We start from the raw sequence: 19,551 nt of genomic DNA, 5'->3' as shown, positions 1-19,551 counted from the left end.
TCCATAGTAATGGCCCCTTATATTTTTGATTTTGGTAATTGGAAAGCTCCCTCCTTTTTTCTTGGTTTAGTGAAGGGCTTTTCAATTTTGTGATATTTTCAAAGAAAATTTTTGGTTTTGCTAGCATTATTTTGTTGTTTTTCTATTCTTAATTTTTCCTATGTCCTTTATTATTTCCTTTATTCTACTTGCTTTGGGTTTATGTACGCTTCTTTAAAGGAATGCTTTAAATATCTTAAGACATTTGCTTAAGAGACAGACAACCTGATCTGATTTTAAATTTTTATTTCACTTGTTATCTTTGTTATTTGGGATAAATTAGTTTAAAGAAATTAATATGTAAAGTGAAGATAATATATATCCCCCTGTTAGCTTTGAAAGTTAAATGAGATAAGTATTTAAAGGGCTGAGATAGACCTCACAATTAGTAAATGCTTAATAAATGACAACAGTTAGTAGTTATTATTCCACTTGGGAATTTGCATGCATCCTTATCTTAGCAATATATTCTCACAAATATAGAAAGAAAATTTTGTAACTCTGGGTGATCAAAAAATTTTGATTAATCAAATCTGAAAATATTTTTAGATCACCAAAGTCTCTTCCTGTGAATGTCATAGGCTTTGTACCTGTATTTTATTTAAAAAAAGACTTTTTGAAAAATGTTTAAAGAAATGATTATTTTTAAATACATGTTTGGTAAATAAATTAATAAAAAATTGATACAGCTGTAGGCTGGATAACCACTCTGTTTATTTCACCAATGTTGACTGGTTAAATTGATCATTTACCTATTTAGTAGATCATCAGTCTTTGCTATGTATGTGTGCATTCAGATTCTGGCAATTAACCGTGGAGAAAATTTGAAGATACTGACTGTCAAAGTCAACATTTCTGATGGAATAAAGAATGAATTCTGCAGGTGGTGCATCCAAAACAGGTCTGTTTATAGAGGTTTACAGAATTTTCCGTCTTCCATTTCTAACGTACTATACTGAGATCTATATGTACTGATGTGGGAAATTGTCCATTCTGTTAAACAAACAGATACTGACAGACAATGGATATGTGTCCTTTTTACATTAAAAAAGTAGAAATGTTGTGTATGTTTAAATAGGAAACAGGATATATTAAATATTAAAATAAATTATTAATAGTGGTTATCTCTCGGGAAAGGGACTTTTACATTAATACTTTTTTGTACCATTTGAACCTTATACAGAGTGTTTTCTCTTATGAAAAGCTAAATTAACAAAAACATAGTGCATATGGTATATCTGTAATCTTTTGATCATTAAGGATAATTGAAACAAGAATATAATTTATTAGATATGACAATATAAGTCTCTAAACATAGGTGCAATTTACTTAAAAAGTTTTGCACATTAAGGATGATTGAAACAAACATTAAGTTTATTGGATATTTCAGAGAATTGTCCAAACATATAACTCTTTATTATCCTTTTCATTTGCTAAGGGAACATTTTAAAATAGCACTACAGATTTGTATAGAACTCCTTTTAGTTTTAACTTTTCAGAGTGTATTTGATCTTCACAATAATCTGTTCAGTGAGTAGAGCAGATTTGTAGCTGCCATTTAACCAATGAGAAAATTGATGCAAAGGTAAAAAAAGCTTGCCTAGAAGTTAGGACGTGTAGATTTGGGGTATGCCCCTCACAAGCTAGTTCTGTGTAACATTAATTTAGGGAGATTGCTGGGAAAGCTCTCTGAAGAGGTAGATGAATTTTTCTTTGGGAGGAACAAGTGCTATATTTTTTGGAAGTTAGCTCTCTTGTCCAATATCGTTCTTTCATCGATTGATTGGAAATCAGTTTGCCAAAACCCAATTCCATAAAGGATCATCTTGTTTAATGACCAAATAATGCTAACCAAGGACCCATCAAGTGAAACAACTGTGTCAATATTAGTCAGTACATAAATTGTATAAGCCATATAAACCAATTATTTTATATCCATTCAGTGGAATTCTATGCAGCCATCTTAAGAAAGTTGAGATAGAGCTAAAATTGAGATATAAATATGTCTTATTAAGTTAAAAGACAGTTTATAATTAGTATTTATAGAATGGTCTCGTTAATGGCAAAAAATAGGTCTATATGTATGTGTAAGAAAATTTTTGAAAAAATAAAGATGATCTATTTCATAGCTCTTGTGTGAGATTTTAATTTTCTGTTGTATAGCCCCCTGCAGTTTTCTTTAAATGAATGCTTATTTCTTCTGTAAACAAACAAATTTCATTAAAAATAAAAAGGGAATAAATACCTAAAAGAAATTATAGGTTTAAACAGTTGTATAAAGAAATTAGATAATTTTAATTTAAAATATGATGAAGTTCCAAGAGAGTTTCATAAAAAGAACAAAATCCTAGAAATGGATATATCTAAGTTTGAATTCCAGTTATATGACTTATTCTTGTGACTATGAGCACATTACTTAATTTCTTTCAGTTTCCTTATTGTCAAAGTGATGAGTAATACCTTTTCACAGATTTAAGAGAATTAAATGATATTCCATGTAATTGTGTAGCCTTCAGTGGTATCTTGTTACTACAAAGTAGTGGGATTGCTGAATAAAACTCCTTTTTAGAAATGGCTTTTGTAAATAGATCACAGTAAATTGGAGACAACTTCTATCTTATTTTCCTATGAATGTTCATAATACACAGTATCAGAATCTGTAGTTAAGGGGCTTATTATTTAGGCTTTAAACTGTTACCTTCACACTAAATAAATGTTAAGGAATGATTTCCTTGGAGAGATTTAAATGGTTTTTCATCTATATTTTATTTCATTCAGTTCTCCTCCAATTGAATCGTTAATATTATGTGACTTATGCTATAATGCTATACATTACTATGGTATAGTGATACAAGTTTCAGTTACATTCTAGAAGTTTCTCTCCATGTATAGATAATTGAAGAAACTCTTCTAGGGAAACTAAAGAACACAACAAGAGCCAGCTAAAATACTTCTGGGAACCAAAGAACCATTCTCAAGGAATTGTTTTCATTTTTTAAACACATTTGAATGACTAGAGATACTCAAATCTTTTCTTCTTCCTCCTCCTCTTTTTTGTTTTACTCTCTTTGTCCCTACTTCTTCCACCTTCCGCCTTTCTCATGTATTCATTTATTCAGGTTTATGCTAGATGCTGGAGATTCACCTATAAATCAGACAAATATGTTGCTTGTCCTTGGTGACAATGTAGTTGAATGGAGAAGACCCTGAGCAAATAGTTAAGGAGTATTATAAGGAGAAAGTGCAGTGTTTCAGGAGTTTGTAACAGGGAGCCCTAATGTAGTCTGGATTTTGTGCATGTGTAGGTCAGAGACAAAAGGAGACGAACAGGAAGCAACAAGAAATGAGGATTGACTTGTAGGCATAGTTCGTTTCATACTTAATGTTCTAGACAGGGCAAGGATTTTATTCTTAAGAGTAATGAAAAGCCAGTAAAGGGTTTAAACAGAAGATTGTCATGATCAGTTTGTATTTTAAGATCACTCTGGCTGCAATATAGGGAATTATTTGGAAGGAACCCAGAGTAGATGTGGGGTCAGGAGCTAGGTTTGTGAAAAATTATTGAAGCTTCCAGACGATTGGGCAAACAGTATTAAGGATTTCTGTGTTTCTCCTACTAGCAATGGGGGAACCTAAGTTTGGTCTTCAAGGGCATGACCCCCAGCCGATATCCAATACATACATTTAAAAAATCACTCCAGGGGCGCCTGGGTGGCGCAGTGGGTTAAGCCTCTGCCTTTGGCTGAGTTCCTGGGATCGAACTCTACATCAGGCTCTCTACTCAGCAGAGAGCCTGCTTCCCCCCCCCACCCGCCTACCTCTCTGCCTACTTGTGATCTCTGTCAAATAAATAAATAAATAAAATCTTTAAAAAGAAAGGGTCTTCTGGCCTCTAAGGATTATCTTCCAGGCATATTGTCCCATGACCCAGGACTGTGTTCTCTCCTAACTTGCCAAGCTCCATACCATGCTCTATAAGACCTTTAATGATCTGGCCACTGCCATATTTTCTAGCATCTTCCTCCCACCTGATCCTGACAGTTATACTCTAGCAGTACTAATCTACTTGAAAGTAGATTACTAATTACTAACTACTAATCTACTTGAAAGGACTCATTATTTTCTTTCATGCCTGTATGTTTTTCCATGTGCTGTGGTTTCTTACCAGTATGCTTTTTTTTCTGGGTCTTGTTTGGTAAAGCACAATTCATTTTTTAAAACCCATCTCACATGTTTCTTCTGGGACGTCTTTCATGACATTGGGCTCTCCAAATTAATAATAATAATAACAGCAATAACAGGAACAACAGCGGTATTAATTGTAATGTTAATAATGGATGTCTGAATCATCTCCTCCTTCCTTACCATCCTGCTTTCGGGAGAAGGTGACAGTAGGGAGTAACAGGGATTTGAGTGGAAGGATGTATGTCCTGAAAGCACTTTCATTCAAATTTTTAAAAACTGTTCTACTCAGATAATAACCTTCTGTGGCAAGGATTCTATTAGTTGTTACTATGAAACATTGCTTAAATGTTTGTCCACTGAAACTTAGTTTATTTCCTACCCAAAATAAGTAAGAGAGATGACAGTGTCCCAAGGGTGTATTAATGGTTTATTTTATTGTGATTTATAAAATAGATATTTTATTAATGGTTTATCAAGGGTCATTGAAGGGCAAGGGCAGAGATGCTATAGATGGATGGAAACATGGGAGGGCTTGGGCTAAATTTGTCCTTTTTAGTTTGTGTTTTTCTTACTGTTCTTTATCCAGTGCCCACTACCATTCAGTTCTCTGACATTTATATTCATCGGCATGCATTCTGATACACTGCATTATAGAGCAATGCAGCCTGAGAAGTAGAATGAGTTCTGCTAAGGAATGGCAAGAGGCAAGGGTTAAAGTAGAGTTCTTCCTTTGTTCAGTTTGCTTTAATTCAGGAAGAGATCGAGGAATAGGCAAAGAAGGTTACATGTTTTCTTAGCTTTGCTGTCATAACAAAATACCATAGACTGAGCAGCTTAAACAACAGAAATTTATTAACTCCTAGTTCTGGAGGTCGTAAAGTCCAAGGTCAAGATACATGCTGAGTCGGTTCCTGGTGAGAACCCTTTTCTTGGTGTGTGGACTGCTGCCTTCTCATTGTGTCCTCACCCGGCTGGCAGAGAGGGGGATAGAGAGAGGGTGGGGTCTCTGATTTTTTCTTCTAAGGGCACTAATCCCATCATGATGGCCCTGTCAGGATACCTCTAATCTTAATTATCTCCCAAAGGCCCCATCTCCAAATATAATGTCATTGGGGGTTGGGGCTTCAACATACTAATTTTAGGGGGTATAATTTAGTTAATAGCAGTGCGTTTGTTGTTTTCTTGTGACTTTCTTACATCTTAAGATTTTCACCCTTAATAATAATGGTCTGGAGACTTTTCCCAGAAGAAAAAAGGTTTTTCCTCCCGTAACGTTTTCTATGTGACTGTGGTTACCAGGTTTTTAAAAATAAGAACTCCAGATGTCATAGTAATAATTTCCAGACATTATAGTCTTTCCTCACAGATTATGTTACTTTGGCTTCAATAAAGTTTTTCCCCCTTTTCTGTTCCACTTCCTCTCCCCTCTTCCAGGAGTCCTTTCATGCTCTTATTATTACTACATGGGTTTTAGTGTAGGCTTTTCTTTTTTGCAGGTGGAGACCACGTGGCTTTGCAAGGCCAGAGTTAATGAAGATCTTACACAATTCACTCGATGATTCTTTCAAACGCCTTATTTATCCTCTTCTCTGTAGAGAGTTCAGGTACGTGTCTTGTAGTAGTTAATTTTATGCACTGTTTATTATTATTTATGGTAATAGACCCATTAAAGCCTGGTGTAAATATTCATTGACCCACTAACCCATCCAAAGAACTGAATCAGGATCACAAAGCAATTATATAGTTAAGCCTAGAGTTCAGTCTGTAGAGGCATTCACATGCATAAACCACAAAACAGAGGTCTTAATTACAGTGTACTTTTCAAATCTTGACCAGTTAATGTGTACCCCTTCCAGTCCTGTAGTACCAGTTTTGCAGTATGACAGCCAGGACAAACGAATGGTTTTATTGATGAGAGGTTTAGCTTGGGGTAATAAACTAAGAAGTTAATGGAGAATTTAGTTGGAAGCAGTTTTTGGAGGTAAGAGAACCAAAACAGCATGAGAAATTCATCATGTGCTCAGTGGGTCACATGATAAATTTATTACTATGAATTTATTCCTAGGAAGAGAGAGAGCTAATATATGTTTCTAATTCTAAGTGGGAGTTATGTAGGTGAATAACTGTCAGCAGCGATGAGCACATATTAGAGGAGATGATTAAAGTGACCATCTAGGGGCGCCTGGGTGGCTCAGTGGGTTAAAGCCTCTGCCTTCTGCCCAAGTCATGATCTCAGGGTCCTGGGATCGAGCCCCACATTGGGCTCTCTGCTCCGCAGGGAGCCTGCTTCCTCCTCTCTCTCTGCCTGCCTCTCTGCCTACTTATGATCTCTGTCTGTCAAATAAATAAAATCTTTAAAAAAAGTGACCATCTAAATGGACTATTGGAAGGCTTAAGAGTTACAAAGAAGAACTGCAAGAGAGCTGAGGGGCAGATTGTGGGTTTTTGTAGGGTAAGAGATGGAAAGAAGTTTGAGGAGGCAAAAACCCTCTTTCCTGCTTATCTCTAGCCTTTGTCTTTGTAGTCAATCTTCAAACTAGCCATTTGCTGATATATTCCTTTCTATGTGTTCCAGACTTTCTTCATTTTCTCTTATATGGATTTTAGCAAGCGTTACTTGAAAACTCTAGATTTCTAGCCATCTCTTCAAGCCTATGAGAATCGATAGCAGCTTTTAGAATGTTTGCCTATTTTTCTTTTACTGGACTTGGCCATTGACTTTGGAGGTTTTGACAACAGGGACTGAGGAGGTACTATTAAAAAAAAAAAAGCACAAAGCTTCTTTGGCAGGCTTCTTTTTATCAAAGTCATTCATTCTCTTGATTCATCCTTCATAGCTCAGTTGTCCCTTAACAATATTGTTTCTGTTCAAATCCTATTTCGTTTCAAGTCTGCGCAAGGTAACATCTCTTGCTTTTGAGTGCTGGGGCATGAAATTTAAAACTAAGGGGTTTTGATCGTAAGGAAAAAGAGAAGGTTACCTTATTCAAAATTTTGTTTCCTTTTGTTTTTCTTTATCTTGGTTTTTCGCGGAGCATATAATGTCCAGTGGTGTTTTTGACAGTTTTGCATACATTTGACTTGAGGAGCTTCACTGCCTCTGGAATGAGTTCATTGTGATTTGATGTTAGCGATTTGGTGTGGGATTGTTTAATGTTTAATCCTTCTTTGACTTCTTTTAGCAGTGAGCAAACAAGAGCACTTTTATTCTCTTTTTCTAAAATGCCTTTAGTTAAAAAAATATATCTTATTTTAGTATGTAAGTCAGTTTGCAGATACTATCTACAGATGTGTCTCTTGATAGAAATACTTATAATTACCTAAACAGCAATTGAGGGAGAAAACTCCCAATTGATTTTTCTTTAAAGAAAATTACTTCAATTCTCTAATTAAAAAGAAATTTGTCCTAATGTAGAAAAATTGAATCAGTAAAACACTAAAGAAAAAAATCCACAAAATTTCACTTCCTAAAGATAATGACTGTTAACCAGACTTTTCTCCATTCATGTGTGAGTACTTAAAACAACCATACAGACTCTATTATTTTGCAGACATTTGATTCAATTGACTATATACTATGCAATCTACTTTGGATTTCTTATTTCTGTCACATTTCATCCTTGTGTTGCTTTTCACACCTACCTCTTTCATCAGTTCTGTGTTGTCAGTTACCAAGTGCTTCCTATTTTCCCATCCTTTATTATACCTTGAATTTTGCCGCTTTTTGATGTCTGTGGTTACTGTTTTAATTCAGGGTATGATCATTTCTTTTCTGGATTACTGTTCTAGCGTCACAGATGATTTCTGTCTTGTTTTGCCATACTACACCTTTCACATCGCCATCCTTAAACTCCCGTCTGATTATTTTATACTCTTCTACTTAAAATTCTCCAGTGGCTCTTCTTTGTCTTTAGAATTAAATCCAAGCTCTTTAGAAGACCATGCATAGCCTTTTGTGGTCTGATTTCATTTTGGCTCTACAGCCTTATGTCTTGGTATTTCTTTTTACTTTAGCATATGAAATTACTTGCTTTTTCTATAATGAGCCACGAGTCATTAATGTATGGTTCTTCCATTGCCTACAACATTTTCTCTATGCCTTCATTCTATTCTCCCTGCTTTTGTTGGCTTAACTCTTACTTACTCTTCTTGATTCACCTGAGTAGACGTCTCTTTGAGAGTTTTGTGGTTTAATGCCCTTCCCATATGTTCTCATTAGCATCGCACTTAACCATTGTTTATACTTACCTGATTATTTTGCTGTTTCTTCCACTCTGCAGTCATGTTCAGAGCAGGGATCTTGTCTTTCAGCTTTGTATCTCACACTGATCAGGGTACTTTATTTAAGACTGACAGCAAACATTTGCTTTATAAATAAAGTTAAAAGTGAAGATTCAGAAATACCTTTCATGATATTTTTCATGTTGTTTGGCTGAATGTGAGAGAATGAAGTGAAAAGATGAGAGAAAGCCTTAAGAAACTGACTCAGACACAAAAAGCAGACATAGTTAGCTGTGTGTGCTTTCAGATATATAGATAATTCTACCCCAGCACTGATATGAAATGTACTTTGAATGGTTTTTGTACTCTCAGTTTTCTTGTGACCATGGCGTAAATGTCTTTTCCTGTTCTAAGGGAGAAGACATACTTTTTATGTCTTCTTATAAAATTCCTAAGAATTTCAGGAGATAATATGTTAAGAGCTTTTGTTAAGAAGATGAGTGGTGTTAAGGGGCATCTGACTGGCTCAGTCAGAAAAGTGTGTGACTCTTAATCTCTGGGTCTTGAGTTCGAGCACCACATTGTGTGTAGTGATTACTTAAATAAATAAATACTTTAAAAAAAGTGAATGGTGTTACAATTTAGTTTTTAAATGCCTTTAATTCCTTTATAGACATATATTTTTATCCTAAAAAAAGTTTTAAAATTAGAATTCTAATAACTTCTCTGGAGAAAACCTGGGAAATTGTATGTATGAGGCATGGTTCTGGACTGATTACTAATATCCTTGGTCGTGTCACATCTCTGTGACAATGACAAGGTGGGGGCTCAATGTGGAGAACTGAACAGAGTAAGAAGATGACGTTGTGATTTGTATAGGTAAAAGTGTAAAGCTAAGGGGCGCCTGGGTGGCTCAGTGGGTTAAGCCGCTGCCTTCGGCTCTGGTCATGATCTCAGGGTCCTGGCATCAAGCCCCGCATCGGGCTCTCTGCTCAGCAGGGAGCCTGCTTCCCTCTCTCTCTCTCTCTCTGCCTGCCTCTCTGCCTACTTGTGATCTCTGTCTGTCGGATAAATAAATAAAATCTTTAAAAAAAAAAAAAGTGTAAAGCTAAGTACTGATGGAAGAGACTACTTAGGATTCAATAGTTTATCACTAATCTTGTGTTTATATTTTTAATCAGCTAATAAACTTTAACTTGACTTGTTATATATGATGTCCAGGTCTTTATATACTCTGTTTCTCTCACATACACAGATACTTATACATATAGATTTCATATATAAAGGGCAGATAGAAAAGGAATATAGGTATGACATACTGAGATTTGCTTCAGAATTGTTTGTGGTTTCACGTATAATTTTATATATGATCTTTTCTCCTTTCTTTTGTTATAAAAGTTACTCCTGTGAGGAATAAGTGTACGGAAAGAATTCTGTTCTTTGCAGGAAGAAACTTGAGGTGAATGATAAAACTGAATACTTTCTCTTTTTCCTTATATTTTTTGGTTTCTAAAGAGCCAAACTAACATCAGATGCAGAGAAGGAATCAGTAATGATGTTTGGACGGAACCTTCGTCAACTGCTTTTAACAAGCCCTGTTCCAGGGCGCACCTTGATGGGAGTGGATCCTGGTTACAAACATGGTTGCAAATTGGCTATAATTTCTCCTACCAGTAAGTACATCTTTCAGCTCTTCAATGAAAAGTTGTTTGGTTGGTCCCAAGTTTCACATCATACATATTGTGAGGATTTGAAATAATGTTAATTTTTGAGGCTCAGAAAATGGTTTTCTCACACATGGTAGTGTGGGAACTAGAAAATCAAATTTCATATTTGTCTTAATTGTTGATCAAAAATCTCAACATGTTACTATCATTTATACCGTGCCTTTCCCTGTGTCACAGTGGAGATGTTGAAGATTAACTAGGCTCAAGCTTGAAAAACTATTCCCCATCAACTTCTATTTATTATAGTGTATTATATATGATGCATTTTAACTCTGTGTATTTGAACTACTAGACATTTTTGTTTTGCCTAGCATTTTTCCCCTTATTTACTATCTACCCTTTCTATTGCCCTTAAATTCTTACTGCATTTCTGTGTCTACATTTGAGATTATTTTCTCTGCTTGACCCTCTAACCTGTTACATTTAATATGGGGTCAGTTGTTCTATTTTATATTATTTGTCTTTATATTAATTAAGCCTCTATTCTGCTATGTCTGATCTGCAATTGAAGTTATCCATTGAGTTCCTTATTTAAATTACGGTGTTTTCAAGTTTTAGAGTTTCCATTTGGTACCTACAAAAAATAGATTTCAGTTCTCTAATGAACTTTATCACTTTCAATTTTTTTGAGCTTTTATATTTTCCTTATTTTTACCTTAAAGTTCTCTTACTTATTATTTTTATATTATTATATTATGGACTATTACTATATGTTATTATGTTTTACATATATATTATATACAATAATATATACTATTACATTTATTTGTTCATTGTTTCTTTTGGTTTAAATTTTTCTTTCTGAAATAACTTTGATTTTTTTTTAAACGATTTATTTATTTGAAAGAGAGAGGGAGCACGAGAAAGAGCACAAGCTTGGAGTAGGGGCAGAGGAAGGGAGGCTGATAGGGGACTCGATCCCAGGACCCTGGGATCATGACCTGGGCTGAAGGCAGATGCTTAACTGACTGAGCCACCTAGGTGCTCCTGAAATAACCCCCATGTCTAATTCAGGTTTGAGTTCTCACATGTTATTTTTGGGGTTTTCTAATTCTGATTTATGTTATTCTCATTTTCTCTTTCTTTCTTTCTTTCTTTCTTTTTGGTAGCTCATTCTTTAAGTTACAATTTTTCTCTGCATTTTGTGAACACATCTTTCTGTAAGGACATACTAGTCTTTTTTTTTTAACTTTTTAAATGTTTTAAAAAATATTCATTCTATGGAATTTGACCATCATCCTTTTCTGTTGCTTAGGTTTACATAAAATTCATTTTCCCCAGCTTTTAGGGTAGAAGACCAGGTCAGAAAAGATTTTCTAGCTGCATATCTCTAGAACTGTCCCTTCTTTTTTCCCCAGATTACTGGCATTGGGGGGAAAGCACTGTAGTATCTCTATGAATAAAGAGATAGCCTTCTACTTTCTTGAATCTGTTTTCCTGATGCTTTCTCAATTTTACCTGGACTTCTTTCTCCTTTTACCATTTTATCGTTATCTTACTCAGGGGGGATATGATTCCCAACAATTTCTCAATTGGGGTTTTTGTCTTGAAAAGGATATTCTGTCTGGGTTTCACGAGTTTGTAGAGACCAAAGTTTTCCAATCCTTCCAAAACTGAATGGGCAGACTTTCTACTAACTTATAAATTGTAGTATTGCAGAGGTCTTTCCCACACTACAGGGAAATACCTTTTGATATTTTCTGGTCTATGAGATACTTCATTGCTTGTCTCTTCTTTTTTTTGTTGTTTTTTTTTTTTTTTAATTTATTTATTTATTTGACAGAGAGAAATCACAAGTAGATGGAGAGGCAGGCAGAGAGAGAGAGAGGGAAGCAGGCTCCCTGCTGAGCAGAGAGCCCGATGCGGGACTTGATCCCAGGACCCTGAGATCATGACCTGAGCTGAAGGCAGCGGCTTAACCCACTGAGCCACCCAGGCGCCCCGCTTGTCTCTTCTTGCTCCCACAAAAGTGCCAGTGCATGAAGGTCTTGGTAGTTGCAGTGTTCCCACTTGATCATCTTTTGAGTTTTGTGGACTACTTTGCTATAGATAGCCTTGGGTTTTTGGTTTTGCTGTACTAGTTGCACTTTTTTTATTATGCTATACATTTTTACAGTAAATGGGAAGCATATTTTACCAATGTCTTTTCCTACATCTGTTGAGATACCATACATGTTCGTATTTGGATCTGATATTATTTGTATTACTTACAGGATGACTTTTTAAAAATACTGTATGCACTCCCACATATATATGTATGTATCTTCAATCTGGTTGGTAAGACATTTCCAAGAATTTATCCATTCCAACATTTAAATTAACATGAAATTGTTCATAATAGCCTTTATATCTTCTTTTAAATTTTATTATTTTTTTGTCTTTATATCTTTTTAATCTGTGCTGAAGCTCTAGTTGTATCCTCTTTTCATTTCTAATATGATTTATTTCTATCTTTTTTTATTTATCTATAACTTCTTTTTCTTGATTGGTATTGTTAAAAGTATATGTTTTTCTTAAGTGATTTCTTAACTTTAAACTTTACCAGTCCTCTTCATTACATATATATTTTTCTATTTTGTTAATTTCTGCTTTTAACTTCATTAATTCCTTCTTTCTGCTCTCTTTGAGATTATTCTCTTGTTCTTTTCATAGCTTCCTAAGTTGGTCACTTAGCTCATTATTTCTGTTCTTGAGGTTGTTACCCTTAAATGTTGAATTTATTTTTCACTGAAATATAATATAGAGAAAAACTAAAGTCATAAATATGCAGCCTTAGACTTATGCAGGGAAAGAAATGCACGTATCTACAACCCAAAGAAGAAATAGAATAGTATTACAGCATTGTCTGGCATTTGGTACATATTCAATAAATGTTAGCTCAATGTTATGTGTTATTAAAAACCATTTCTCTTTTAGGTATCATGGCATATAATCTAGTTAATAATGATAAGTAGCAAAGTAGTATCCTTATAACTTTGGAAGTAACAAAATTTCAGAGTGTTTGGAAGAATCTGATTTAGTGAATATGAATGATTCATCCTGCATTTTGAAAACAAAGGAGTTCCTTTTTCTAGTATAAATTACTTAATCAAATCATCTTTGTGTTGTGTTTTGTGATTTCTTACAAAATGGCTTATTCTTTTCATTTTCTCTAAGGTCAGATACTTCATACCGATGTGGTTTACTTGCATTGTGGACAAGGCTTCCGAGAGGCAGAGAAAATAAAGAGGCTTTTGCTGAATTTCAAGTATGAAAATAAGTAACCTTTTGAGTACTTCACTGGCTCAGCCAATCAGAGATACCTTTGAAGCTCCTAATTTGGAGGGAGGGATTAAGGGAAGTGCCTTGGTGAGAGAGAAGGAATCATGTAAAACAGTGCTGGGGCAAATTGCTGGAGAACTCTACATTTGGAGACTTTGGAGGGATGCTTCTCCCTTCCTGTGCCACCTTCACTAACAAAAGGTGGTAATATGAACAAAAGTGAGCATTGAATTCTTTTATTTGGGCTTTCTCTCTCTCTCTCTCTCTCTCTCTCTCTCTCTCATGCCCGTTCTTCCTCCCTTCCCTCCCTTCCTCCCTCCCTTCTTTCCTTCCTTTTTGTTGGATCTGAGGAGTGGATGTGATAGTAGTTTGAAGCTTCAGGGATTATTTGGCACTGTATCACATAATTCAGTCATGATGTCTTTATTATGGCATAGAATGCTTCAGAGTTTCTTATTTATTTGTAAATTTGGTTCCTTCTAGATGGGAAGAAAGCTGACTGTTCTTGATGGTATGACAGTAAAGTACTTCTCCGTTGCCTCCCATACCAAATGTAGGGGCATTGTCCTTTATTCTACAAAAGTCTGTCCCTCCATTGTGAGATCGTGGAGATGTTGCTTGGCTATATGAGAGAATAAGATCATCCTGTGATAGTATTTGTGCATTTTCTCCTGATTGACTTAGAAGCATGCCTTGAGCTCATTCCATTTCTCATCTTGTTTATCCCTTGAAGCTGCAGCACAGTGGTGATTGGAAATGGAACTGCCTGCCGGGAAACAGAAGCTTACTTTGCTGACCTGATAATGAAAAATTACTTTGCGCCACTGGATGTTGTTTACTGGTAAGGATGTTAGGAATGTTTGTTTTCTTTGAGAGGCAAAGAACTTCTCCAGTTCCTTCTGTGATGAATTCTCTCTTCTCTTTTTATGATATGCATCTTCTTTGCCCACAGACCACCTCTTGCTGTTCACAAGTACTTTGTAGGACAACATAAAGTGTCTGTCTCCTAGAGAAATTTGAGTTTCAGTATCCTGAAAACTCACACAGAAATAGCAAGCTAGGGCTTACTTGGTTTCATGGTGTTTCTAGGCTGTACCTTCTGTGAGAGCTCTAATTAATTATTAACTAGTACATAGAACTGTGGATAACTTAGCTTTTTTTTCTTCCAAAGTTCTGAGGCCTATAAATTGTTGGTTTTCAGAACTGACAGCCAAGGGTAAGTATTACCAGTTAAAAGCACTTCTGATATTCCTTTCTTGTTCATGTCTTCATTGCAAGCTTTCATTTTATATAGACATCCAGTTAACTTCTGAATAGTTTTGGATTAGCATGACCCATTTCTGTAGTCCTACCCCTAGATCTGTAGTAGTTCTGCTTTTGTTCAGCATCGTTTCCTTACTTTCTCTTAGGACATCAGGTAACCAGGGTTATCTTTTTCTTTTCCTTTTTTTTTTTTAGATTTTATTTTTTTTTTATTTGACAGAGAGCGCACAAGCAGGGGGAGCAGGAGAGGGAGAAGCTGGCTCCCCATTGAGCAGGGAGCAGGACACAGGGCTTGATCCCAGAACCCTGGGATCATGACCCCAGGCAAAGGCAGATGCTTAACCCACTGAGCCACCCAGGTACCCCCACACTTACCTTTTTCAAGCTACAGTAGTATTAAGTTCTTAAGTGTTTAATTCTACGACAGAAGACAATTACGATAGCTGATATCTTGGGAAGAGTACACAAGCTCCATCTTCCACTGCTGGAAGTCAGCTGATGAGTATGTGACTAACAGGATCAACAAACAAAACCCAACACAGGAAGAAGAATCCCAAGATTCTTTTTAGGCCGAAAGAGGAGGGATTTGTATTTAGTATAGTGTTCCATATGCCAAGAGTATAATCAAGATGTCAGGAAAACAAATGCAGGGTAACCAAAGGGGTTTAGGAAGTCAGGGACAAACCGTAGGTACCACAGGGCCATGGTTCAGGAAAGGACCAGATTGAAAAATCCACCTCAGCTTTTTTCCCCCACTCTTCGTCTTCTTGTTCAGGTTGGTCTGGGGAGTACTGTGCATCTTCCCTATTCCAGAAACTGTGCACATGCATCCAGTCCTTTTGAGAATGTGGTACAAGGACCCTATATAGCTGATTCAGTTTATTTCAGGCAACTTGTCTGATTTTTTTTTTAACTTGTTCATGTTAATTTAATATAAATATCTATAAATATCTAATATAAATCTGTAGTGCTTATAAATAGAACTTTCAGATCATTAAATTATTAAATGTGCTAGTGTGCTAGTATGATTCACTATTTTCAGTCCTCTGGCGCATAGTAGGCATTCATTTTATTTTTTAAATATTTGTTTCCATACATGTTAAATTATTATACTTGATTTTTTTTCTGCTTTTGTGTTGGTTTTTCCTTTTGTAAAAAAATAGTGTTTTTGTTTTGTTTTGTAGAAGTGGTAAAATTTATTGAAATGTAAAAATGTCTAGCTCCTTTGAGACATGCTTATGAGTGGTGTATCTAGTTTCTCCCAAACTGAAACCTTCTTAAATCAGGGATCATGTTTTATTTATCTCTACCTCCTTCCCATTAAACATAACATCTGTACTTAGAGGTCCATCTCAACAAATACTTACTAATTTAGATTCTTAAACATTAAGCTTTAAATTACTTTTAACCAGATAAATCTTTTCAAGCTATTGACCAGAATTACAATATGGAACAACTGTAGAAAATTTCCCCTCCACTTAATGCTCTGGTAAATCTATGACTTACTGTTTTCTCTCTTTTTTCATTGATAGAGAAATTTGCATTTGGTAGATTAGAGGCTGTATTTTACCCAAGATAAATGATAATTTCTGAAATAAAAATATTACATGGTTAGAGTTACATATTTAATGAACTGTGAAAGAATTAAAAGAACTCTTTAATATTTGCCATCTTGTATTTCAAACTATGGTTGGCATACTTTATACTGGTAGCGGAAACATTGCTAGAAATCACAGCATTGTGGGCATTCTGTAGAATTACATGAGACCACATAAAAACCTGGGAGCAGCAAATGTAAAGGAAAATTTTGTGCTGTTAATTCAGACCCTGCACTTCATGCTTCTGCCCTGAAAACTGCAGTATACCGGTGAGTTTGAGCAGGCAAATATAGAAAACAGGAGTAAAGAAATTAATTTTGCTTCCCAATGCCCTAGTTCATTAGGATAATGAATTAGGTAACAGAGTGACCTGAGGAGGTGTGATGTGTGATGCGAGAATGAGAAAAGGGAACGGGTGCTGTGAGAGAGGTATGGGGTTGTGGGTTTGAGGTTAGATGTAGGCCAGCAGGCTTTGCCATTGAAGCACAAGCGAATGACTTGATCATATTAGGAAAAGGGGGTTGGCGCTGGATGTCTGTAAAGTACACAGTAGACCTCTCTCTTCTTTTATTCCAGAAGGTACCAATCATTTAATAAAAAATATAATTTAAGAAATCATAATTTTGGGCGCTTGGGTGGCTCAGTGGGTTAAGCCGCTGACTTCGGCTCAGGTCATGATCTCAGGGTCTTGGGATCGAGTCCCACATCGGGCTCTCTGCTCAGCAGGGAGCCTGCTTCCTCCTCTCTCTCTCTCTGCCTGCCTCTTTGCCTACTTGTGCTCTGTCAAATAAATAAATAAAATCTTACCAAAAAATCATAATTTTGTTGCTTGAGATTAGTTGTCTCTTCCAGAGTCTAACTTAATTGAATTGTTTGAGCCTCAAAGGGTTAATTCCTTTGTGAAGAATGCCTAAGAATGAAGCTAATGAAAATCTTTTGCTTTAAAATTAAAAGACAAACATTATTTCTTTAAAGGTGTTAATAATACTTATTATTGTTGCAGATTGGAAAACACAGACAAGTGATAGGCTTTTCTGTTAGCTTGATTGTTAGTTATATTTGGGAGCATATTTCTAGATTGTGTGTGTTATAAAAAAAGAAATTCACGCTGTACATGTTTTACAGCATTTCCCCTACTTACTATATTCCCATGCCAATAGATGGACTTCACAAAGTCGTCTAAAATTACTACAGATAAACTCTTCTATGATCTTGTATTTTAATCAGTCCTCATTGTGTGACAGCTGGGCTTTTTCTAATTGTCACCATTACCCACAAAACTATAATGAATGTTTTTGTGCTTAAATCTTTGCACATACCTTTATTGCCTTCGAATCCGTTCCAAGAAGTGGGCTGTAGGTTTAAGAGGTAACTTACCACTGCTCCTGAACTGCAAAGCGCTTAATTACCAAACCCAATAGATTACTGAGATTATTTCAGTGGTATTTCTCCCTCTTATCAGCATGTTGGCTAATTTGGGATGTCTTTACTTAAAAATATTTATATTACAAGTGTGTATAAAAGTCCCAATAAAAAGGGAAGAAAATAAAACACTTTTTAGTGTGAAATAGATCTAAATAGATCTGAATAGATCTAAATACATCTATTTAGATCTAAGATCTAAACCTCTATATACAGTTTGAAGAAGAATAAAATGAATGTCCTTGTTCCCAGCTTTTAGGCTTCTTGTGTGTTTTTTCCTTGGAATGCCTCCACCCCATGTAATCATTGTCCTGGGTTGTATGAATTATTGCTTGTTTGAGAAAATTAATTTTCAAACTGCGTATTTGTAGGGCTTTTGAAGTACATTGCTGTGCTGTCTTCCAGAATGACTATGCCAATTAATACTCTTATCTACAGTGTCTCTACTCCCCTTTTTCTGGGACTTTGAGTATTATTACAGTGCATGTTTGTTCTATCATTTTGGTTTTAATTGCATATTGATATCCCAACAGCACTGTTTCTTAACTAATTGTGTGACCTTGGACAAATTACCTAACCCTCTGTATTTTAGGTTCATCTGTAAAAGGGGATGATAATAGTATCTATCGTAGAGAATTATTGTGGAGGTTAAATGAGTTTAATAACTATAAATTGCTTAGAATAGCACTTAGCATATACTTGCTGTTATTATTAGTGAAGTCAAATATATTTTTGTATGCTCTCTGGCCATTTCTGGACTTCTTTGTGTATCTGTGGTTGGCTTGTATCCTTTGCTCATTTTTTTTCTGTTGGAGGTTTTTGTCTGATTCAAAATGTTTTGTAAATGTTTTTATATTAATTATTAATTCATTTGTTACAACAAATTTTTGCAGATTATGCAAGAAATTCTCTCCATTTTGTGTTTAAATTCAAGTTTTATTTTGTATAGAATCCTAAATTTTATTTTTTTAAGGTTTATCTGTCTTTTTCTTTATGGCTTTTGAGTTTCTTATTATTCTTGAGTCTAGAATATTAGAAAGTATATTAGTTTTTGTAGAAAATATGAATCTCTTATATGTCCAAGAATATCAAGGTTTTTCATTTTCTTTTTTTTTTAAATGCAGTCTTCCCTCAAGTTTTTATTTCTCTAACTTTTCTTTAAGTCTTCTCACTTTTCTCTGTAAAACCATAAAACCTCATTATCATCTCAGTTACAGTTATGATTGCTTTGAAGCTTTTTTATTCTCCAAGAAGCCAAAAATTAACCAGAGAACCTTAATCAGCTTAGGTAACAGAAACAGAATAGAAAGCTGTTAATTAGTTTTGAGAGTAGTTTTGAAGAAAGAATGGATGCTGATTTTTCCCTTTCTTTCTGAAGGTCTTTATTGCCAGCTGTAGCGTTTTGTAAACAGCAGAGCCACCTGATTTCTTCCCTTTCCACCCTTCCTCTCCTCTTCCCTTTCTCCTTCTTTATCTTTCTTCTCCTTTTCTTCCCTCCTTTTTCTCCTTTAATTCTCTTGTTTGGTAGCACCATATTTTAGTTATCTATTGTTTGACAACTGGTTATTTTCTATCTTTGATATATCTTTAGTTTTAAACCTATGGGTACAGACTAATCAGCTGTAATTTCAGTGTTTATTTGCAGGCACATTTAGTATGGGATTTGTCTATAACCCATTTAAAGTTAACTTTTATATATGGTATGAAGTTCTTTTTTTGCTTATGACTGGATTATTCCACTACCATTTGTGAAAGATTTTCCTTTCCCCATTGAGCTGCTTTGGTTTGTTTATTGAAAATCAACTGACCATATATATGTGAATTTATTTCTGGAG

The 19,551-nt window shown here is 35.1% G+C and overlaps 1 protein-coding gene across 2 annotated transcripts in view; it reads left to right on the top strand.

Annotated features, from left to right (window-relative positions):
* SRBD1 (S1 RNA binding domain 1) overlaps positions 1-19,551 on the top strand; it is a 198,326-nt gene that overhangs the window by 43,845 nt on the left and 134,930 nt on the right. For both annotated transcript variants that reach the window (XM_044263633.1, XM_044263632.1), the window contains exons 10-14: positions 837-940; positions 5,721-5,828; positions 9,961-10,118; positions 13,329-13,419; positions 14,167-14,274. In XM_044263633.1, the coding sequence (XP_044119568.1) occupies positions 837-940; positions 5,721-5,828; positions 9,961-10,118; positions 13,329-13,419; positions 14,167-14,274 (569 nt within the window). The remainder of the gene's footprint in view (positions 1-836; positions 941-5,720; positions 5,829-9,960; positions 10,119-13,328; positions 13,420-14,166; positions 14,275-19,551) is intronic.

This window comes from Neovison vison, chromosome 8, assembly GCF_020171115.1.
Source record: "Neovison vison isolate M4711 chromosome 8, ASM_NN_V1, whole genome shotgun sequence".
Lineage (NCBI taxonomy): Eukaryota > Metazoa > Chordata > Mammalia > Carnivora > Mustelidae > Neogale > Neogale vison.
The sequence above is the reverse complement of the archived record's forward strand: the minus strand, read 5'-3'. Positions and strand labels throughout refer to the sequence as shown.